This window comes from Phaeoacremonium minimum (assembly GCF_000392275.1).
Source record: "Phaeoacremonium minimum UCRPA7 unplaced genomic scaffold PA7_03_scaffold_221, whole genome shotgun sequence".
Lineage (NCBI taxonomy): Eukaryota > Fungi > Ascomycota > Sordariomycetes > Togniniales > Togniniaceae > Phaeoacremonium > Phaeoacremonium minimum.
Genome location: NW_006921126.1, coordinates 13,749 through 37,156, shown reverse-complemented (window position 1 = coordinate 37,156; position 23,408 = coordinate 13,749). Strand labels below are relative to the sequence as shown.

General features: G+C 47.4%; 7 protein-coding genes across 7 annotated transcripts; 1 reads left to right on the top strand and 6 right to left on the bottom strand.

Annotated features, from left to right (window-relative positions):
- Nucleotides 1–5,894: 5,894 nt before the first annotated feature.
- On the bottom strand, nucleotides 5,895–6,554 carry UCRPA7_2930 (putative endo- -beta-xylanase a protein; the record flags this gene model as incomplete). The annotated part of the gene is made up of 1 exon (XM_007915517.1): nucleotides 5,895–6,554. One exon carries the CDS (start codon nucleotides 6,552–6,554, stop codon nucleotides 5,895–5,897), a length of 660 nt encoding a protein of 219 aa, XP_007913708.1.
- A 1,913-nt stretch (nucleotides 6,555–8,467) lies between these two features.
- Nucleotides 8,468–9,131, top strand: UCRPA7_2929 (putative leucin zipper protein; the record flags this gene model as incomplete). Its single annotated transcript, XM_007915515.1, has 3 exons — nucleotides 8,468–8,792; nucleotides 8,843–8,944; nucleotides 9,097–9,131. 3 exons carry the CDS (start codon nucleotides 8,468–8,470, stop codon nucleotides 9,129–9,131), a joined length of 462 nt encoding a protein of 153 aa, XP_007913706.1.
- Nucleotides 9,132–10,690: 1,559 nt separating this feature from the next.
- On the bottom strand, nucleotides 10,691–11,302 carry UCRPA7_2928 (putative short-chain dehydrogenase reductase family protein; the record flags this gene model as incomplete). The annotated part of the gene is made up of 1 exon (XM_007915516.1): nucleotides 10,691–11,302. The coding sequence occupies one exon, from the start codon at nucleotides 11,300–11,302 to the stop codon at nucleotides 10,691–10,693; it is 612 nt and encodes a 203-aa protein (XP_007913707.1).
- A 463-nt stretch (nucleotides 11,303–11,765) lies between these two features.
- UCRPA7_2927 (putative peptidase acyl-coenzyme a:6-aminopenicillanic acid acyl-transferase protein) lies at nucleotides 11,766–12,587 on the bottom strand (the record flags this gene model as incomplete). The annotated part of the gene is made up of 1 exon (XM_007915506.1): nucleotides 11,766–12,587. One exon carries the CDS (start codon nucleotides 12,585–12,587, stop codon nucleotides 11,766–11,768), a length of 822 nt encoding a protein of 273 aa, XP_007913697.1.
- An 849-nt stretch (nucleotides 12,588–13,436) lies between these two features.
- Nucleotides 13,437–13,694, bottom strand: UCRPA7_2926 (putative fungal transcriptional regulatory protein; the record flags this gene model as incomplete). Its single annotated transcript, XM_007915504.1, has 1 exon — nucleotides 13,437–13,694. One exon carries the CDS (start codon nucleotides 13,692–13,694, stop codon nucleotides 13,437–13,439), a length of 258 nt encoding a protein of 85 aa, XP_007913695.1.
- Nucleotides 13,695–15,823: 2,129 nt separating this feature from the next.
- Nucleotides 15,824–17,998, bottom strand: UCRPA7_2925 (putative allantoate permease protein; the record flags this gene model as incomplete). Its single annotated transcript, XM_007915500.1, has 9 exons — nucleotides 15,824–15,962; nucleotides 16,014–16,156; nucleotides 16,213–16,301; nucleotides 16,447–16,538; nucleotides 16,595–16,779; nucleotides 16,853–16,909; nucleotides 16,966–17,091; nucleotides 17,640–17,720; nucleotides 17,774–17,998. The coding sequence occupies 9 exons, from the start codon at nucleotides 17,996–17,998 to the stop codon at nucleotides 15,824–15,826; spliced, it is 1,137 nt and encodes a 378-aa protein (XP_007913691.1).
- A 3,463-nt stretch (nucleotides 17,999–21,461) lies between these two features.
- On the bottom strand, nucleotides 21,462–22,474 carry UCRPA7_2924 (putative oxidoreductase - protein; the record flags this gene model as incomplete). The annotated part of the gene is made up of 2 exons (XM_007915499.1): nucleotides 21,462–22,370; nucleotides 22,439–22,474. 2 exons carry the CDS (start codon nucleotides 22,472–22,474, stop codon nucleotides 21,462–21,464), a joined length of 945 nt encoding a protein of 314 aa, XP_007913690.1.
- Between the last annotated feature and the right edge of the window lie 934 nt (nucleotides 22,475–23,408).

Here is a 23,408-nt window from a genome sequence, read left to right as displayed (position 1 = left end):
CAAGTAGGCAAGGCGAGTAAGTCTTGGTGGCAGCAGACGTGACATGATGACCAAATCTAAAAGGTAAGGTTCACAGAGTACTGGCATGCGTGATTTTGAATTGCACGTCCGATTGGGCATTGGTGGCCGAAATGCTGGGATTTGTATTCCAACACTCACAACACTGTTTAATCGAACGAGGCATCTCCATGCTGTTACAAGTCTTGACACAGTTCGAATTTGGGCATCAAAACTCGAAAATACAAACTTCTGTGGTCTCAAAAAGCTGATTACCTGTATTGCTCTCTTGCGTCTCTTAGTTTTGACTCTGCCCTGTATGCCTGGCATAATGTGGACTCAGAACGTCGAGCAACTGGATTGGACGACAGAGTGATATCTGGCCACAATGACCCCTGTCGGTGTAGAAGCGATTTGGCTTATCTATCAAATCTGATGTAAGCAAGCCACCTCATATCACCACAACATCATTTCACAACAAGCATGACTGAGTCAGTGGGCGACTGACAATGGGCGTACCGTCTGAGAGCAGTCGCAAGTCGACAGGTACCGGTCAAGGGAAGCGGCGAGGTGCTCCGAAAGTCCGCTCCGGCTGCATAACCTGCAAAAGGCGCCATATGTAAGTGCGGTTGACTCGCTTCTGATCTTGCTAACAATTGATAAAAAGTGTGATGAGCGCAAGCCCAGTTGTGTCCAGTGTGCACGATCCTTGAGAATCTGTGGCGGATATAGAACGCCACAGGTAATTGTAAAAACCGCAAGAACGGATTTCACTCCAGCGCCTCGTCCGATCCTGCCATTCCCGGTCTTCACGCTAGGTTTAGATGAGCGTGCCATGATGTATTTTGATCTGTTTCGTTGCGAAGTCGCACACGAACTTTCAGCGTACATGTTTCCCGGTTTTTGGCTGCGAACGATTCTTTGCGCGAGCTATCAGCATGATGCTATCCGTCTCTCAGTTTTAGCCCTCGCAGCTCTGGCACGGGGGCTGTTCTATAACGGGATTAGACCAGTAGGCATACTCTCGAAAGTGGCTCTTTCCTCGAAAGACCCAAGTTGTCGATCGTTCATGAATGATCATCACAGAATAGCAGTCCATTACCACACGGAATCAATGTATAGAATACGGAAACAACTGGGAACTCGGGAGCAACCTCTATCTCTCCGGAGTATAGTTCTCTCGACCGTTTTGTTTGTCACATTCGAGCTTCTACAAGGGGATCGTGTCGCGGCTGATCAAATGCTGACCAATAATCTTTCGATTCTCCAGAAAGTCAAAACCCATAACAAAAGCTGCAAGCTGGCGAACAAGCTCTTGGTCAACAACGACACGGAACCAGAAGTGGATATTATGCTTCTCTATTTGTCTGACATTTGCGGCTCAACTCCTACTTCCCCTAAGCAAAACCATGGTCGCTATTCCATATTGGAACTCCTTCCTTTCACAGATTACGAGATTCCGGAGTCCGGACATGTTGATTTTGAACGATTAATTCGAGCGTGGGTCGCTTTTAGCAGCCAATGTGTTGCTTTTGTCAACCAATCGGCCAATGAAACCTCTTCCTTTGATCCTGACGTGGCTGAGATTGGGCGAAACAAATTCCTCACGCAGCTTCACCGGTGGCAAGGCCTCGTTCATGGCTACGCTAGAGCTAAAAGCCTTAACAGTCTTGAGACGTCAAACCTCCCAACTCATGAGCAGCTAGGACAGTCAGACAGTTTGCGTATTCTTGAAGTCAACATCATCCTCTTAACCATATTTTTCAACTGCTTCCCCGACAAATCAGGCGTTTCTTTTGACGCTTTCACGCCCGAATTTCGAAAAGTCGTGGATTTATGTGCCGAGATTTTAGACCATTACACAGAGAGGTCCAAAATGATAAGACATGTCACCCTGGATCGCGGTGTTGGCATGTTGGGGTCTGTTGTTGCACAATGTCGGGACTATAAGGTTCGCATGGATGCTTATAACTTGTATCGGAAGATAACCTGGAAAGAATGTGGAGTCTACGATTTTCAAACACTAAGCTTAGGAAAAAAGGCCGGAATCATTCTCGAAGAACGCAGTCGCTCTGCAGCAGGGTTTATTCAAGAGAGATTTGTTTGTACAAAGACATCATGGGACCGCGATGCAGGAATACTCACTGCTGAATTCCAGAGACTCACACCAGACGTGTTTGGAAATCCAATTAAGGTGACAGCATTTGTAGATAGAGCAACCGAGGAGGTACAATTTGAGCCTACCATGGTATACATATAATAATGTAATATTTTCATGCACTGGCATGAGACATGGGTACTGCAATCAAAGATGAGGCGGGAATATGCATCTAATTCAACGTTACACTGGTGTATGATGTTAATCAGTCTGGTGGCCAAACCTCAAATGATTTTGCTTTTACTCCACATCATATTGATGATGTGGGGAAGGATCATCACCGCGCAGACTCAGCCCCGGTCACGACCTGAGCGGTTGTTGGCTGGTTCGGCTTACTCGGATTCACATATGAGTTCTTCCCCGCATGAATATGCTACGCCATCGGACTGTTTCATGCTCCGTCACAATAATAACTCGTCGGCATTCCTTGCTGGTGACCGAAGAGACTTTTAGTGGCTTTGTGATGACGCTCGTTGAATCCCCTTTCAGTCAAGATTGCAGTGCCCAATGGAAAACTAGGCAGCCATTTTTTGAATTCTTTAAATAAGATAGTCGACAAAAGACAAAGAGATATGCACGTTGTAAGCTCCGTATTCTCAGTAGCTTTAATCTACATGAATTTTATCAAGAGTTCTCTAGTACTTGGCGGGGTTGTGCTTGCTTTAACAATCACGGACTGTCCGGGCTATGTAGCAACAAATGTTGAAACCACCGATAATTCGATCTCAGCAGCTCTCATACTAAGAGACGAAGCATGTAATATTTACGGAGGTGACCTCATAAATTTGAGTCTCATGGTTGAATACCAATCAGGTAAAGTTCTCGACTCTGAGATAGCAGCCAATGGAACATTAATCTTTCCACTAATAAGCAACTCGACTTCATGTGAAGATTTATGACACTGCCCTCGATGTCTATCAAGTGCAAGACTCCGTCCTTTCTCAACCTCCAAATAACGGTGGGTCTTCAACAGATGCTCTGATACAGTTCACATACGTCGAAAATCCTTTCTCTTTTGCGATAGTGAGAAAGGATTCCAACTACACCCTTTTCAACACAACTGGCACACAACTGATCTTCGAATCACAATACGTTCGACTTCGTACTTCGTTGCCGTTAGATCCAAATTTGTATGGACTTGGCGAACATTCAGACTCGTTTCGTCTAGAAACACAAGATTATCAGAGGGTTTTCTGGAACTCGGAATCACCATTCATCCCACGGCACTCTAATCTCTATGGAGGTCATCCTAATTATCTTGACCACCGTGGTGATGCGGGAAGTCACGGAGTGTTTCTACGCAATGCAAACGGCATGAACGTCAATATCAACCGAACCGAGTCAGGCGAGCAATATCTAGAGTACAACACTGTCGGCGGTGTACTTGACTTCTTTTTCCTGGCTGGACCTAGCCCATCAGATGTAAGTAAGCAATATGCGGAAGTCGTGGGTCTGCCAGCGATGATGCCATACTGGTCGTTTGGATTTCACCAGTGCAAATATGGGTACTGGGATGTGAACTACGCCGCCGAGGTTGTGGGCAATTATTCCACTGCGAATATTCCTCTCGAAACGCTATGGGGCGATATTGATTATATGGACTTGCGTCAAGATTTTACTACTGACCCGGAAAGATTCCCCATTCATAAGATGCGAGAACTGGTTAGTACTCTACACCAACGGGATCAGCACTACATTATGATGATCGACCCTGGCATTCATAGATTGGGAAACTACTCAACATTCTCCAGAGGCGAAGAAAAGAGTGTGTTTCTGAAAGCCGCGGACGGGTCTGACTATCGTGGAGTCCAATGGGCCGGCGAGGTAGTCTGGCCGGACTGGTTTGCACCAAACACGCAAGAGGTAAGTAGATTTTTATTGTCCTTATGGATCTCCATAGTCGCTTGCCGGCTGTGAGATATCACGCCTATCGTCTATTGCTTCGGGCATGGTCCTCAAGATGATAAAAAGCTGACTTCAAAATGGGATAGTGGTGGACCAATGAGATCCTCGAGTTCTTTGATCCAGACACCGGTATTGATGTTGATGGTGTTTGGAATGACAGTAAGCTATCTTTAATTATATGTCAATCCTTTCTTAGCCATTTTTAAAGCATTCAAAGATGAGGGCCAGCTTCAAAGTCGCCGTGTCACAGTTCAAAACTTTCAACAGCATCTCAACTCCTTGGAAAGGCAATCATTAACTTCGAATTCCTAGTGAATGAGGCGTCGAACTTTTGTCATGATGTCAACTGTGACCCTGCTCAGCTCGCCATTGACGAGAATGATCCTCCTGCCCCCGCAAATCCACCTCGTCCAAACACAGGAAGACCGATACCTGGATTTCCAGAAGATTTTCAACCGAACTCATCTGCCTCAATAACAAGACGACAAACAACTGGAGGAGATATGAAAGGTCTGCCAGATCGTGACCTCTTCACCCCGAAGTATCATATAAATAATCATCGAGGGGAATTGAGTGACTTCACGCTTTATACCAACATTACGAATTCAGACGGAACTCATCAATATGACACACATTCACTTTATGGTATTATGATGGCCACGGCTAGTCGCAATAGTCTAATCACTCGTCGACCATCGCAGCGACCTTTCGTCTTGACCCGATCAACCTTTGCCGGCGCTGGGAGCAAGGTCGCACACTGGTTCGGAGATAACAATTCTACTTGGTCGGACTACCGGGTGTCCATACCACAACTCTTGGCGTTTTCCGCCGTACATCAGATGCCTATGGTCGGGTCAGATGTCTGTGGTTTTAACGGGGCAGCCGAGGAGCAGATGTGTGCGAGGTGGGCAATGCTAGGTGCATTCATGCCTTTTTACAGAAATCATGCGGAAATTTCATCACCCGGACAAGAGTTTTACCTCTGGCCATTAGTAACTGCGGCTGCACAAAAAGCCATTGCCGCAAGATACCGGCTACTGGATTATATCTACACTGCAATGCACAAAGCCAGCACATCTGGACTACCGATTGTGAATCCCCTTTTCTTCATCTACCCTTCTGACAACAACACATTCGGCATTCAAACTCAATTCTTTTATGGTGAATCACTTTTAATCTCACCTGTCGTCGATGACTCGTCACAATCAGTTACGTTTTATCTTCCCGCTGACATATTCTATGATTTTTGGACATTTCGGGCCTCAAATAGCACTGGATCAAATGTCACACTTGAAAATGTTGACTGGACTGATATTCCCGTTCATATTCGTGGGGGCTCAATTATTCCGTTACGTGCGGTGTCCGCCAATACCACGACGGCTCTTCGACAACAGAACTTCACCGTGATTGTGGCTCCAGGCTTGGACGGAAAGGCGACTGGATCACTGTATCTTGACGACGGCCAGAGTTTAGATGTCGGCAGTTCGTATTCTGACATTGATTTCACCTGGGATGGAGCGCAATTTATCGCTGATGGCACATTCGGATACGCAACAGACAATGTAATTGACAGTGTGGTCATACTGGGAAACGATCAACCCACGACTTACTCTGGGCCATGGGGGCTAGAAGCACGGTTTGCATTTGAGAAGTAGCAGGCAAGAGAACGGTGGTTGACGAAGGTTGACGGTCTTTATAGATCTTACAATATCAACGCAAAAATGCTACCGTGACTAAATTTCAACCACTTCAAGTTTCACCACAATCCCCCTGCATCCCATATTCTGAATCGCAATGCTTAGGATAGCCTCCTAATTCCTTCAAGTGCAACAAACTACTGACCGCTGACCGTTATGTCGGCAGAGCCACTGCTTTGGTAGCCCTCTGTGGCAACGATCATGTAATTATGCGAACCAAGCTTTTGGCCAGCCTTTCCCCACGCATCGAAATGATTTTGAGTTGTGACGGTGCCGCCCACTCGCTTACCCTGGCGGACTGACCAGAACTGATTGAAGGTTGCGGTACCTTGAATGGAGGGCTGATTGACACGCTGAGTCTGGTAGATGTCGTAGGTGCCTCCGTCACTCGTGACTGTGCCCTTCTTCTGGGCACCGGTTGATGGGTTATAACTTCCATACGATTCGACGATGTAGTACTCAATCAGTGGGTTCGTCGTCCAACCGTAAACAGAGAGATAGCTGTTCACGTTTGCCCCATTCCAGGTACCATTGTAGGTAATCACCTTCGGGCCGCCTGGGTTCCATCCTTTTCCGGCGACAAAGTTTCCAACATTGCTCCATTGAACGTTGTATTCACCAGCTGGGCCGTTGTTATATGTAACGGAACCCTGGCCATCTGTCCAGAAAGAGTAGAAATAGCCGTTGTTGGTGCCAGTCCCGGCAGGAGTCGAGGCTTGGATGAGTTCAAGAGGCGCGGGCACGGCGGACACGCCGGCTATGGCAGCCAAAGTGGCAATGAACTGTAAAGCAATCATTATGAAGCTGTCGATGCTAAGAAAGTATTGGTGATTGAACCGGGAAGTAAAAGAGGCGCCACTGACTTTTATACTTCTTCTACGTCATCAACGTTTCTGGAGCCCTCTATTGTTGAATCTTACAACAGACTTATACGCCATCTCAAATGGGTTGTTCCTCATGCATCAATCTATCCATCAGCCAATCAATAGCAGACTCGACGTTTGACTACCGTTTAAGTGCCGATCTTTGCGGGGTATATATTAGAGAGCAGCATGTATATTGGCAGCCAGGGAAGCCACCCATTTTTCCCAGCGGTTAAAATGCGTTTGTAGGAGTTGATGGTTCCAATGTTCTTCTTTTGGAATGGCTTAAGGGACTGTGACCCACGAGCCCCCACCATAATGTGTTTCCGCGATAGTGCTCTTGATGCCCCTAGATTCCCCCTTGGAAGCTTTGGGTGGCTATACGTAACCGGTTAATCCTCCTAACCGGATAATTAACAGCGATAATTAAGTTTAGGTGTCTATCCATCACGATACCGGGTCAAGGGTGCCCAAACTTTGACTATAAGGGTTTTACTTCATCTACTGTGCAGGTACAGATAGGTTTGGCACGAGTCAATGCGTATCCGGAAGCCATTGTGGGCCCGAAAGCCGGGTATGTTCCCAATAAAATTGCCAGATGCCATCATAACCAAATCGAGATGAGATTGGACCAAATAAGACCGCAGTCTAGTTGAATCGAGATACAGTCTCATGTGAGGCTCAGTCAAGCTTCAGCCAAGGGTCAGCCAAGTGAGCCAAGGACTACTATAAAGAACATAGGGTTCTGGTATAGAGCCAAATGGCAACGGCAACGGTTTTAGGCAAAATGATCATCGGCTGCTCCCTTGTGACATACTATATTATAACCACAGCACATGCTACGATGCCAAGCTATTATCTTCCGAGTCCTCATATCACGTTCACTTAGGACTGGCTCGGAAGCGAATATTCTGGCTTACATCCAACTGTCATCGACTTGGTTGGACTGGAAGACGGAATACCGGGAACAAAACGCCGTTGTTGTTGGGTTTCAATAGTCTTGGCTCATTTGAAGAAAGAGATTGCATCTTGGGCTGTGTGCGGCCCAAGGCCAGTGGAGCAGCAAAAAGCTTCGTACCGAAATTTCTATTTGTAAGTGCGAGGTCTTTCAAGAAGAAAACATCATTACCACGCAATTGTCCTTGTGCACTCCTTGACAGTGAGCTATCAGATACAATACACTTTGCTTTTGTCAGACGACGTGCTCCTAGACAAGAAGGTCATAGACTACAGACTAGAAAGAAACATGCCACAGAGGTTTCATCTGTTTCGAGGTGAATGCGATTAGATTACCTGGCTCATAGGAAAGAACTCAGCGTAAAATCATTCAAGAACAGCGTTTTCCTCCTGCGAGAAGCATGGCTGTATGATATCGTGAATGCATCGCATTTTACCACATCGTTATCATAATATCTACAACATTGCTGGTATAGCAAACCAAATATCCGTATTTGTGGTGCTTTGAAGATATAAAATTTTCGCATGGTCTGAAAGTCGGTCGACGTCTTGACGCAGTTTTGTTTGTTCTGAGGTTTTCAAAATTCGAGCAAGTTCAAGGGACGGCGGGGGCTGTGTTAATCCCAGTGCGTAGCAGTTGGGCTACCTAGGCACTTAAAGAACAAAAATCCAGTGCCTAGAAAAAGGTTTGATGGCCTATGCAGTACGCTACAGCGCTACTCGTTTGATTCTAATGGCGGGCGTCATCTCGGCCCCGTTAAGTCCGAGTCCCCGGACCCTGGCGTCGCGTCTAACTCTCCCTAGAACATTTCATCACCTCGATCACTTCAAGGCTGACACGTACTGCTCCTTGGTCAATAGGAGGCAGTCACATACAATCTTATACCAAAATGGGCTTCGAATTCATCGACAACTCAACCATCAACCGAGGTTCTCGGCGGCTGATTCGCAGCCATGTCATGAAGGGCAAGAATGCGGGCCGCTCCTTGAAGCATGCCAGGAAGCCCCGAGGCAGCGCAAGCGACGCCATCGCGGCAACGCGTATTGCCCCCCTGCGTCTCATCGATAATGTGTTAAGCGACATTCGACACGGTCAGGTCTCAAAGGATCTTGACAAGACCGCTCTTGCTATTCGAGACTGGGTTTGGAACGGATTCCTCTATTTCTCCTTTCCACTAAAACTCACTCCACAAGTTACATATCTCCTCCACAATCGTGAGTAGACCATTCACGCTTCACCAACTACCACTGACAATCATATCTAGTATTTGGTGGAGTTGGTGATGCTCTCTACCCACCGGAGTTCTGCCTGCAGATAGATCTTATGAAGTCCTTGTGGCTCCAATACATGCTCGAGGATGAAGCAGGTAAGGCTTCTTTTCGCCGCTTACTCGTGCAGAATCGGTTCGTGCTCACTGTTTCAGTCTTTCATTCTATGCTAGCTATCACTGCGGCGATGATTGACTTCTTCCTCGCAAGAGAAGAGGTTTCACCCGCTGTGTTGACACATCTCTCACAGACCTTCACCCTTGTAAATCAGAGGCTGTCCAGTGATGAAGCAACCTCTGACACTAGCTTAGCTGTTGTCGTTCTTCTGATAATTTATGAGCAGTTGCGTCGTGATGAAGAGAAGATGCAAGTCCACTTTGAAGGTCTTCGACGCATGGTCAAATTGAGGGGCGGCCTCGTTGCTCTGAAACATAACTGCTCTCTCGTCCAGAAAATATGCAGGCAAGCTGTCCCCTAGGAACATGATCTTGACATAACCTGGGAGACTAATAAATCTAGGGCTGATATTGAGTTTGCTCTCCGAAGTGGCTCAACCACTAATTTCTTGTGGCATGAGATCCCCCAAGAATCAATGGTTTCGATCCTCCCTAGCTGGATACAACAACGCAGGGATATTCCGAAACAATTCGAGGATATGCCACTTGATCTTCAACAAATCATCACTGAGATTTATCAGCTTACCGATTGTCTCAACAGCAAAAGTTTTATCCCCAGAATGGAGCCATTTTCCTACCAGGCCATGCTGTTGTCTTTCTGGTATCGCTTGGTCCCCTATAGACCATTAAATGACCCCAGCCCTGTCGACTTGATCGAAGACGCTGTTCATATAGGCATGATAGCATTCATGATTACCACGTTGCTTCAATTCGGTCGTCGCAAGATCTTGGCATATCCCTTCGTGGCCATCAGAATGAAAAACACTCTAGAGATGCTATTAAGTAGCTCTGTAGCTGATAAGGCCTTAACCACCTGGCTATTGTTCGTAGGTGGATTATCCGTCTTAAGCAAAAGTGATCAAGACTGGGCTGCAGACAATATAAGGCGGATCACAGATGAGATGGGAATCCATGACTGGGTCGCTGTCCGCGAATTGCTGGGTCAGTTTCCCTGGATCAACACTCTTCATGACGAATCGGCACGTGCTCTTTGGAATTCTGTATCCGACAACACTGAGTTATGCTCCACAAAGGAACTGGAAACGGTTTCTACTGAGGCTCAAAATACTAATGCACTGGAGTTTCTATAATACAACATAGTCGACCGTCAGAATATGCTTGCCGGCTCTACAAAACTGAGGTTGAGGATGCCGCAGAATGATTGAAGGGCACAAGGATGCTGGGCTCAATGACCGCAAGCCTCTGGGACAATTGGTCCCAAACTGTCTTCTGCATCTTCCGACCAGCCTCATCAGTTACCCAATCGGGCAAGTGATGTCTGAGAACCAATATCGTCAATATCAAATCCTACATCAAGGAAAGCGGGTGACTTACTCTTTGATCTCGCAATCTGAACAGTACTTGCCGTGACTCTCTTTTCCTGCGGTCACAGCATGAAGTAGCGTTCTACTCCCCATCTCTGGTGTTCTGCCGATGATAGCATTGGCCGTGCGAATCTTGAGCCGGTTCCACGTACTCTCTGAATATCTGGCGAGACCCGTGTTACACAATCCAGGACTGATCATGTTGATTACGACACCGGATTCGGATACTGGCAGCAACGTCGCGAGCGGTCGTAGGGCTACGATTTCGAGGAGCTTAGACATGGCATAACGCGCACTGCGAGAGTAAGTCAGCATATACGGCTATCTGTCTTGACTTTGCAACTCACTTGTCATCTAGTGGCCACTTCCCCTCGATGTTCAGATTATCAAAGACGTCGCCACCCTGCTTTGCTAGTTTCTGGAAGTCCTTCTCTTGAGAAAAGCCAAGTCCGCTTGTCAAAATGACGATGTGGGGTGTGGTATCAAGTCTCTTCGCGTCGTTTTTCATCTTGGGAAAGAGAAGCAAAGCAAGAAGGAAGGTGCTGACCACGTTCACCGTCAGTGTTGTCTCAAGGCCTTCTGAGATGGTCCATTTGTCCAGCGCAATAGCAGCATTCTCAATGAGGCCATCGATCCGATCCAGCTCCTGTATGGCCTTTCTTGCGAAGCTCTTGACCGAGTCGTATGACGCCAGGTCAAGCTTCCAGACCTCCACGACTCCTTTTCGACCTGTATCTATCTCTATCTCCTTCTGCCCGGCTTCGCCACTGGTCACCGACCGTACGGCAATGATCACTCGCTTAGCCCCAAGACGCACGAGGTGTTTTGCGCATTGCAGACCAAGGCCGTGGCCTGCCCCTGTGACGATGTAAACGCCTCCTGCGATCTGCGAGGCCGGTGGGATAGGGAGGTCGGCTCGTTGGGTTTTGAGGAACTCGCCGAATGTCATAGGCATATTTAGGGACTGGGAGGGTTTTTTTCGGAGGATACAGTTGCTCTGTTATCATACGACTTGAATGAACGATAAGAGGACTAAGCAATCAAATTATGAAATCAATGAACGACTCCAGGGCAGACGTAACATCTTAAATACGCGTTTGATCGGGGCTACCCGGGCTCTTTGAGCGATCCGGAGTGGTACTTTCCTGGTGTACCTGCCTGATTTTCGTAAGAGAGAAACGATCGCAAGTATCACATTACTCAGTATCGGGTCTTTGAGACATCGTGATGTTGACTAGCACCCGGTTTAGCCAACCAGAGATTAGCACCCAAAAGGGGTTTAGGGGCGATCTCTGCCAAGCCACATATCCATCTCCGTTCTCCGTTGTAAAGTCCGCATGTACATTGCAAGCATTTGGCTATTGCTACGAATTTCTTCATTTAGAATATCTAGCCTATCTTCTCATGTGTCAAGCGAATTATTTTTGCAATCTTGTCCGATCTTTCAGCTCAAAGTTCTGAAGCACCCCTTGGCAAGGAGGTCCCTTGCATACAGTGATCTTTCTTTGTGACAGGTTGTATATGACAAATGCAACTGTCATGTTCAGCTTCGACGTATATCCGGTAAGTACAGCACTGGGTGCGTTCCTCTGCTTGGTGTTCGGGTGATTGCACAGGCTTTCTGGGTAGGCAAGGTGATCTGAGAATGCCGTCTTGATGCTGTCAGGTGTCAGCGTGCCGTCCCGAGCACCTTTCCGTACTCCTTTTTCGGCCTGCCTAGCCCGGTACCAGCTGCTACCGCCTGCGTAACGGTCGTTGACGTCGTCGCGTCCCTGAAACTCCGGACTGAGGAAGTGGTTGCTGTGGATAACGTAATTGTCATCGATGTTACCATAGAACTTGTACGCTCGCTCCGGTGCGCATTCTAATGCCAAGCAAAAGCCATCAGCTGTCGATGCATGGAGGTTTCCTGAGACATGACGCGGGAAAGCGTTGATGGCCGTTATTCCTTCAGCGTAATTCGCATATTCAAGGTAGACGCGACGAGCAAGTGAAAGCGGTAGCACAAGCTTAGGCTCGACTTCCTGGTAGACACCATCTTGGTCGATGTGGGAGATGGGTACGTAATCCGTTGTGGCAAGCAGTGAGTTGGCAGTAACAGACAGGCCAGCCGAGTTCATCCCGCTGCGAATGAGCTGGCCAGCTTCTGTCAGTATGAACATGGAGGGGCGATTCTCAGAAGGATCCGGGTGGACCTCGAGATAAATAACAAGGTCCTGGTTGTAGAGATGACTGGACATATCCCAATTGTGTACTGCACATGTCTCGCGGGATTCCGTGGCCTCTGCTGGAAAAAAGCCACTGGTGCATTCATCTGCTGAGTCCACTTCTGTAGGTGCCGGAATTGATCCATTTTGAGGACTTCGTCCACCGTCCTTCAACTTGTACATGCACCTCCCCAAATCATATCTAGCATTTAGCATGACGATCTCCTCTAAGGGGACGCCGGCACCATCCGCAATACCGCGCATCTCATCGAGGCCCGTTGGATAGTACTTTTGAAGAGCTGGGATATAAATGTTCTCTATGATTCGTGATGAGATAGACCTATCAACCCCAATTATCAGACCCCGTAGCTCTATAGAACACCGAAATATTGCATGTTTCTTACCAGTCGGGTAGCTTCCCAGGAAGTTTATAATATGCTATGTTCGTATGAACTTTATCGCGGACCTGGCTCCCATGAGAGAACCCCCGATCATAGGGCAGACCCTCGACCACTACATGCTGGTAGGTCCTGGACATTGTCTCTGGTTGTTCTAGCGACGGCATCTTGAATAGGGGGAACGCAAGGGTGAAGGGGTGTCACTTTTCTTTGTCTCTCTTCCTTTGCAGTGAAAGATCTTGAAGTCGCTTTTTCGATTCTTGCCAAGGTAATGTCGCTTTATCAAGTCTCAAAGTAGCGTGGGCTTTGCATCTGAACAGCGCCATCCCTTGTGGGGCGGCGAGCGATGATGGCGCGGGGCGAGCGACGCAGAACGATTGCCAAAACGGGACGAATGAGCGAGCCCTCGCCAACTTCGACGCAATCGCCCTGAAATGCGATTGAGAGCTCGCGTGGCATGTTGAGATCGCTATCTCTGGCCACCTCAGATGATAAAGTTATCGGGCATGTTGTGACTGATAGCGGCGAGATCGACTCGGGCGTTTCGCTGCTCCTCCCTGCCTTGCACTTCTTCGGCGAAGGCGCACGCATTGGCATAATGCTTACCAGCTTGGGCGTAGTCACGGATCTTCTGCACTGCCCACCCCCGATATATAGAGTCTTTCGCCTCTATGGCGGCCAGGACCAGGGGCAGGGGCCAGATCTTGGTTGGTGGCGGCTCTGACCGAGGTCGTTTGAGCATTTGGTAATATCTGTCGGTCGTGCTGATTATTACAGCGGCATGGCTATCCCCCGAGTACAGTGGATCCGAGAGGTGGAATACACGTGAATAATAGATCTCGACTGCGTGATACAAGGCTTTGGTCGTCAAGTAGATGGATAAGACATTTTCCTCCACGGCGTCGTGTTCAGTTTTACTTTCTAGAACCTTAAGTAACTTAGTATATCAGATCCCGAAAGCTATTTCAGAAATGAAATACATACTTGTCTCAATCTTCTAAGTGAGGCTCTAGTCTCGGTTTTGGCTGATTCTGATGCGTTAGTGGCCCCTTTGCAGGACCTTGAGATCTTTCCAAGGAGCGTAACAAGTTGGCCCGTAACAATGTACAGTGGCAAATGGGCCTGGTCCCGTTGTTGCTCTTCTCTGGGATAGAGAAGATCATATTCTTTCTGCAGGAAGTCCTGAGAGTCTTCAACAATCTCTAGCAACCCTTGGTCATCTCCCAGGGCTTGAATGATGCGGTCCTGACTGGAACCGAAGGCGGAAGCGCGAGCATCCAGAAAGCAGAACCATGTAGCCATTTTGATAAACACCGAGTCTGATCCTCTGTATCTTCTTTGTTCCAGAATAGATGCCTCCAACTCGAGGAGATTTCGGAGATCGCGAGGCCGTGACAGAATCAAGTCTGTCCAGGCCAAGAAAAACAATGCGACGGCAATGGCGTCATGGTCGTCGTCACCAACGTCGGCCGTCAACCAACTTAAATCATGGTTCAGGCCGGTCTTCGTGAGCACTTCCATGTTGAACACATGTTTGAGCCCAGCAACACACTTGGAGTAGTGAAGCAAGCTGTTATCCGCGGAGTTGATGACTCCGGCACAAAACAGATGGGCGGATGTCCATGCGTATAGTGCTGACATAACAAAGGGATGGCTTGAGCTGAACCGGTTGAAGAAGTACGTGTGATAATTCCATCCCTGGTTCTTGGAGCTGTATCGCGATGTAAGATTTCGAGTATAATGTTGAGCCAACACATGGTCGGATACTGCTGAAGTGGAGCTTGGCGAGTCCTGGTGCAACTCGGCCGCCATGGACACTCGATCTCCTAACACGGGTGATGAGAAGATCGCGTCCCGTAAAGCCACATAGTCTGGCCGACTCGCTGGCGGATCCTCGAGCGGTGAGACGTCTGACTCGCCCGGCATTGGGGCCATTGATGTTGAGTCCCAAGGTTGGTCTCCGTAGTTATCAAAGATGCCATCAATCCAGGGCATCATGTTACCGTCGAGGAAAGGAAACGTGGTTTCCATGGAGGCCGGTACTTCTTCGCTCCATGCCTGAACCGTCTGCTCATCTTGAGACGAATTGCTGCAGCTTGCAGGCTTCTGCGATGTCTTCTGTCGCTTCCGGCTTCGTGAGGAGCCGGACACGAGCCGCTGTGTCTCATCGCGGAACTCGAACGTCGGGGGCGCAGGGTCGTAGGTACACTTGACGTGAGACCGTCTGCACGGAGAGCAGCGTGGCCGCAGAGCATCGCACTGCAACTTGCGCCGGACGCATGTTGCACATGTCAGGCTCATGACGGAGATCTCGTCACGTTGGGGATTTGCAGAGGAGATGGATGACACGGAGGTCTTTCTGGAGAGCGAGAGCCTGGAGCTCAGCTGAGTCCGGGTCTTTGCGGGGCACATGCCTAATCTCCAGTGCACTACCGCACTAAATAGATTCGAAAGTTAGCGTGGATTTTAGGGGCTTTGGTCACCACACCACATGTCCTCAGCCAGGCTTGTCAGGACCCCGCAGGGCAGACGTGGCGCTGATATCGACCCCCCTCTTCATGCTTCGAAGGGGGCTTTCTGACGGATTGTTTCTTTACTTCAAGTCAAGTTTGAAAATTCGTTTCTACTGCAATCCTTGATAGATAGTGTATTACTCTTTATTATTAGCCTATGTGGTGTTTACAAAGCCACAAGCTTCTAGATAGCAACAGGAGAATACACTTTCTTTAGCAGTTGAATGCTTCCAACGAGCAGAAGCTATATCCAGCCCAAGAGATGGCCCCTATCCTTCACCAGATAAACCAGCACCAACGCGCTCCCAACACCTGTTAACACTATGTCTTCTGTGTCCACTGCCTGATTCTGTTTATCTCAGTAGACATAGCGGAACTCCAACTGCTCCCAATCTGTCAAGTCCGAGTCATGTAGGTCATGTAGGTCATGTGCTGCTGCTGTGGGAGACTGAGCTGCCTTCTTATCGCGGCGATGATTCTGAAGCTTGAGGTAGCTCCTGGAAATATGGTCAGATCCAGTAGAGAACGCTTGTAGTTTTGTAACTCACAGAAGAACAATTTCCAAGACAATCATCATGGACACGGCGCTGTAAAATACCCTGAAAGCAGTCGGATAATTGGGCGCCTCTTTATCAATGAAGACCTGCGGCCCGACAAACTGCCCCGTACAGTATCCCACGAACATCATGACCTGATTTGTATTAGGTCACATTCTATGATGGGGTGTACTTGTCTTTGGCGTCTTACAGTTGCTGTAGCCTTCTTCGTGAATCCGCCCACATTTGAACTCAGCATACTCATGCCCAGACCAAAAGGTACAGTGTTGACGTAGATAACTGCGAGACATGTCAGTTAGAACCTGGAGAGTTCAGTATTGTCCCTTACTGTAGAAAGCGCCAAGACGACCGCCTCCATTGGACTCTGGAAGGTCTACTATTTATTAGCTCTCTCCCCTCACGATACAGTCAATCATCAACTCACTATCTACGAGCACAGCACCGATGACAACAATAACATTTGTAAATATCATCATATAGCATCTCGTATTGCGGAATCGACTGCAGAACCATCCTCTGTCTAGATATTAGCAGGCACTCATGAAGCTTGAGGGCAGGATAGGAACACATACGCAAGCACGACAGATAGGAAATGGATGGTGCCAGCAGGCATGCTCATCAAAGTGGCTCGACGGCTAGAGAAGCCAAGTGTTTCGGTCAAGACGATCTTCTGGAACGATGTCAAGCCACCGCCTTCGATGCATTGCAAGAATGCATGGACAGCCAAAATCCAGGTCTGTGGGTCTATGAGGCACTCCTGTGAAATAAAAGTTAGCAACTCTCAAGGTGGCGAGCAGATATAGTTTTTTTAAATGTATACACCAGCTTACCTTTACTTGATGCAGCTTGTATTCTGTGTTCCGGACGCTGGTGCGTGACTCGATCACCTTGGATTTATAACCTTAATTTTTGCCTCTCGCTATTTGTAAAGAATGTTTCTTACCCTGGCGGTCGCAACCTTCTTCTCTCGTTCACTGAAGAACCACGCCGTCATAGGCGAAGCAGGCACTCCGAAGAATATGAGAATCCCCCAGAGTATTGTGATAGGGCCGACGACAAGATACACAATCTGTGAATGATGTCAGTGGCAATGTGACTGGTTCTAAGTTAATATTCGAACTGACCTGCCACACAGCATACTTGCTCCCACTTTCGTCTGCCACCGCATAGGTTATAGCGTCTGAAATGTAGCTCCCAATAGCAGAGCCGCACCACCAGATAGAAGTCCGTAGTGGTTGCTCATCCCGCGTCCAATATTGAGCAATCATAACAGTCAAGATCGGCGACATGCAGGTCTCAAATACTCCAAGAAAGACTCGATTGACGCAAAGTGTGGCAAAGTTCTTGGTAACAACGGTTGTAGTCGCAGTGAGACCCCAGAGCACAATCATTATACCAAAGTAGCGGCCGCTAGTCGTGTCAGTAAACAAGTGGGAGTCAAGGATGGCCAAAGACAAGGAGAGGCATACATGGGGAATTTCTGCATCAAGATTGAATTCGGATATTGTGCCACCAAGTATCCTAGGTAAAAGATAGAGGATGACCAACTATATTGTTGGCCTACCAGATGCTGTCTCTTCGTTAGTCCCGCTCACCATACAAGAACTAAATGCTCACCAAATCTTTTTTGATACCGAATATGGACGCTTCAGAAAGAGCGACTTTGTCCATAAAGTTCAAAACGTATGTTCCGACCATCTTGACATGATTAGAGATGCTTTATTGGGTTTAGAATGCCTCGATCCACTCACCATGGGCAAAAGAACCAGGTCCAACTTCCATCTCACGTGTTTGGCTTCTTTGGCGCTATAGACGAAGTCACCGGGTTGACAGCCGAGGAAGTCCAAAGCTTCGTCAGACTTCATGTTCAAGCTCGCCTTGGAAACTTCGACCTCTTCGATGGTACCAGGTCCGGTCGTTGCGTGCGTCTGCACAGGATCGATCGGAATCGAGGATTTAGACGCCGTCTTCTCCATTTTCAAACCCAGGGTGTCGTAAGATGTTGCAACAGGTATCACAAGAAGTCAATTGCTACATGATCGCTTTCAATTGCGAGACTTCGAATGGCCTTATATTCACCAGTGCCTCATTTGAGATAAGTCGGTCATTGCGATGTTGTTTGATCGCGGTTTTGTCCCCTTCAGGTTTAGGGCGGTTTGCCTCGTCCCGCAACCCTGTTTGAGCCGAATTTGCGATCAGCTATCAGAATGGGGGTCCCAGAATAAGACATACTGATAGCGTCCCGCAATTAAACGATCTTGATCTCGTCGGGTTAGGTCAAGGACATGAAATCATTATCGAGCAACGCCAAGATTTACTTTGAAGCTCTTTCGCGCCAGAATGTGTCAGCCCCGTTCATGGCTGTCATTAATTGACATGGCAACGAGCTACACATACGCTATCACTTTTGCCCCTACGGCACTCTTCTTCAGTTGGTCTAGTCATAACGACACGAGCTCGATTTCATCAAGATGATAAACCTCACCATCTCTCAAATGTTCTCTGGTTCTAATGTTGACGATGCTCCAAATTTCCAGAATCAAGACCGAAACTCCTTTAGATGTTGGTGATGCAGCAAAGTTTGAATTAGCAATTCAGCGGAACCTTGCAAGTCATATATGTCACGAAGGAGCGCATACTGTATTTTACAATAACATAAAAGTGGAATCTCTGGCTGATAGGTGTCCCATCTCGCGGAGACATGACAATTTTATCATGGCATCATGGCTTTCCTATCTCGGCTACACCCCTTGTCATAGGGTTGGAGAGATGAATAAGCAACTTCTCACTCCGAGACATAGCGGCCAACTCTGATGTCCGTGGCGAGTCACGATAGGGTATTCTAGGATCATTCAGCTAAAAACAAAAGTATGACCATTGGTCAACCCTCGTCAACTATCAATACGAGATCTCGATCCTGTTCAATTTGATCAAATAAATATGGATTTGTTGAGCGTTTGCTTCCGCAGTATGTTCACTCATCCGCCTCCCGTTTGCCAGCAAGGTACTTTGCTCCGTAGATATTGAGATTTTCGCCGTACAATGGCTCTATCGGCTTCGCTTCAGCCTCCCGCTTTTCATCATTCCCCACGGCACGCTTTCCTGCGAGATATTTTGCTCCATATAAGTTGAGATTCTCTCCATAGAGTGGCTCAATTGGCTTTGCATCGGGAGATCGCTCGGAGTTTATCTATCGCGAGTTAACACATTAGAATAGTTAATGTTTTCCGAGTGTTTTATGACTCACACTAAGCGGTGCCGAAAAAGCAGACCCAGCAAGAAGAGCCACGGAGGCAACGAAAAAAGATGCAATCCTCATCTTGATCGTAGGTTTTGTCTATGGAACGAAATTTTGGTAGCTAGAGAAATTGATCTATCTGGATTGATGAGAATTCAGCTTTTTGCGAATGATCAAGCCCTTTTATCCTCCTCCAACTGTTGTCATATTTCTTTGGCCCATGAACACCGAGGAGAGTGCCTTCCAGATCGAGACACTCCCGCCGGTATGTCACGGCCCATGTTTCTCTTTCGCGACGATCGCGAGTGTCGCTCGCTCGCCAACGAGGCCAACGGCAACATGATTGACAATGTCGTATCTACAGCTTGCACTCAATTGGAAGGTACGGCTCGGAGATATGCGCGAGATGCATCACCATTGAACAGCAGACTCTCCTCCTAATTATGACATCGAATAAATACCGATCGGGCTTTCCATTATTGGCAAGTCCTTAGGACTGGCGGTGCGATTATGCTCGTCTTCTCTTCTTTGCAAGTGCTTACGCCAGTAGCTCAGTACTTGTCCCTGTAACAAGAATCTTTTCATTCTCCATCTTTGATTCCATATGCATGTACTAGGCAAAGCTAGAAGCAACTCAAAGGCTCATAGGCAGATCATGATTAGATATTATCACACACTAGCCTCTCAATGCGGAAAGTAGCATGAAAATTAGTACATGCCTGCTGAAGCTCCGTACAGCTCTAACCAAGCTGGTGCAGCGCTGAAACAGGTTGTTTTTCTCAGATCAAATCTATAATGTAACATCTACTTTTCTCATGTTGACACCTTTCTTTCCAGTAAATTTTCGGCATCGATACTTCAGCGATCCGTAAGTATGATTCACGAGCAGCGGCTGTCTTCCGATGAAGACGAGCAGAACGCGTTTCTCCCACGACTTCATTCAACACATAAAAAGTCTACATCCAGAAATATCATTTTATTCACCTTGCTCAACTTGGTTGTACTTGTCGTAAATGTTATTTTCATCATCCAATGGACGAAGCATGAGACCACAAATCTCAACTCTGAGCTACGGCAGGCGTCGACATACAGTATCACTGATCCTCATTGATATAGAAAAACATTGACACTAATCAGAGTAGGTCCCTTGTATGACCTTCTAGACCTAGGAAGGCACGTTCAAATGATTAATGGGACTCTATTTCCCACTTCAGATCCATCGATTGCTCGACAAATGCCCAACGCTGCAGCTGATGAGGTATGGGAGGAATGGGAGATAACAAGAGTGTTTCCCATCAGTCGGTCTGATCTCATTCAACTCGGCAAGGATCCTCTCACAGCAGTCAAACTTGAAGATGAAAACTGGGGACTTGGAGATGATGCGTATGCTTCTATCCTTGATGTCTATCATCAGCTTCATTGTTTGAATAGTCTACGTCAAATTGCCTATGGCGAATACTACAACATGACTATCGGTCGAACAGATGAGTTCACCAGTAAGTAACTTTTGGAGTTCATTCTCACCTCATATAGCCATGTTTGGAGTAATGGAGACAAAAAAACCGTCCCAATGTGGACGGTTACTCCCGAGAAATCTCTTTTCAAGCCTTTTCTAGCCCTTTTCTAGCTCTTTCCTTGTCCTTGAAAGGCAATTGCTGACTCCAGATGTTGTAGTGAGGGAGATTCACATCAATCATTGCGTTGATATACTCATGCAGGCTCTACAATGCAGTGGTAATGTCAATTTAATCACCATGCATTGGGTGGAAACACAAGATTATCCTTTCCCGGACATGTATGTCGACCTCTTCCATGAGCCTTTCACTACAATTCAGAATTGATTTAAATCACAGGTCTCTTAATAGGCAATGCATAGATTTTGATAAGCTCACACTATGGCGAAAGGAGAACACCATTGACATGGATAAATATGTAGAGGTGATGAAAAAACCGAAGGGTGTAGAAGAAGCCCCGATGACAGACATGTTCTTTGAATTGTATGGCAATTTGATCGATCCGAATCACGCACATTCGCACGGAGGCTCAATCGCATGACATAAAGAATGACGGTTAGCAAGTTAGGATAGAGATGGCAATGGGAGTATTCAGATGTGGTTGGAATTAATCTAAAGATTTAGTCTAGCATGTCATTACGAAAAACTCCACTATGCTCAATGTACTTTGGAGAGAAATAATACCCCTCAAGCCCATGGGTTCCAGCCGCTTTGAACCATGTCGACTGCGCGCTTTGTCGATGTGTCAAGGTCTTCGGCTGGCAGGTGGAACCGTTCATTTTGCAGGCCTTTGTCGCTGAAGTTACCATCACCACCAGGGAAGAATCCCTTCGCATACATGGCCTTGACGAAGCCGACTTGATTGCCCTTCTGCAACTCTGCAAGTCCCTCTTGGAAACGTTCTTGGCTCGACTGGAATGAGATACTCCAATCGGCATCTGTTGTGCCCATGACTCTGTGCAAACTGTCAAGGATGTCGCGCTGTGAAACCGTGAAGCTGGAGATGCGCAGAACATTGTTCTTGAATTCGGCAACTATGCTTTCGGGCTGGGAAAACAACGCAGCCACAGCTTCTCCGCACAAGTCCCAAGTACTGGAGTTGATTTTATATTTTCCGTCGTCATAGAATGTCACCTTCTTATTCTTGATATCGAAACCAAAGGCGTGTTCGCCGATAGCAAGACTCCACTCGTACCATCGTCCACAGACTAGTGCAATTGCTGCGGAGACACCTGTCGCAGTGATACTTTGCATGTTTTGCCACGCCTGCTTTCCAAACATATCTGTTTGGTAGGAAGGAGATGTCACATCAAATCCCCAGTTGTTGGGCATGATGTATGGAACTCCAGCCGTTGCTGCGGCTGCAACGATGCGATCGTGCAGATCAGGCGGCGCAGTGACTCCCAGCGTGATAATAAGAACCTGTTGTCCCTTCAAAGCAGACTCCAGCGATGCACCATCTGAGAAGTCGACCTTGACAGGCACAATGCCCTCAGGTAGTGTACCTTTGCTTTCAGCCCGAGTGAGAGCAGTAACGGTCTGCTTGCCATTTTTGACAAGTGCTTTGGCGATATAGCCTCCTATACGCCCAGAAGCCTGTAATTTTATCAATATGGGCGGTCAACTCAAAATAGCTGGACTGTCCAGATTCAGGGGAGACTTACACCAACAATTGCAATCTTCTTCAGAGGTTGAGACATGGCGAGCTCTTGGTTGAGTCAAATTTGAGGAGCTCTGATCTTTCGTGTTATGTTGATTTGCCTTATTCAATATCAAAAGCCTATGTGTGAGTGATGTGTGAGCCAGAAAGCAACCATAAGATGCTGGGTCGTGGCCATTTAAGTAGTACTCGTTCTAGCTACATGATCATGACTTCTCGGTCCTGATGGGAATGGAACCTCGTCGATTTCGGAGGCTGAAGATGACCGATATGAAATCTACGGACATGGAAAATGAACATTAGACGTATTTACGATTACAAAGCGTGTCCATGAATCCTGCCTTGGTGCGGATGAATCCTCAGTCAAAGTCATATCATGTTGATCGTGACGTGAAGCGGAGTTGCGACAGGCTTGGTATTCCTGATTTGGCAATGGTATCTCCGAGACCAGAACAAATGTGGAAGCGCTGATCACGTAATGGGTCCGGGGCCGAGTAGCGAAGACACTGGTATCTAATCCCGCTTGGAGCCCGATAATTCCGTTGATCATGACATTGTGCGTGCCACTTCATCTAATAGAAAACACAACATAGCAGAAAGGGACAATGCATTCAAGAAAGACTTCTCGATGACCATTCGCACCGTCGTCGATGAACGTTAAACATCCCTGACCACAGCCTAAGCGCTAAATTTATCCCTTTACAACCACCCATTTACCTCTCGCAGTCTACCTAGGTAGGCCCTATATTCCTGCAACATCCTCTGTCATGCGTGACATGAAGACAAGGTCATCCTCGTTTAGAGTCATAAAGCGCACCGTCATTCAACTGTTATAAGAGGAGCGCCATTTCGCGTCGGCGCTTAAGTAAACCTCCTCAGCTAAGGAGTGCTCAATGACGACTGCGCATCATCAGACGATATCTATCATTCAATGCAAACCCATAATTAGTTCCCCTTCGTCTGTCTTCTGCTGC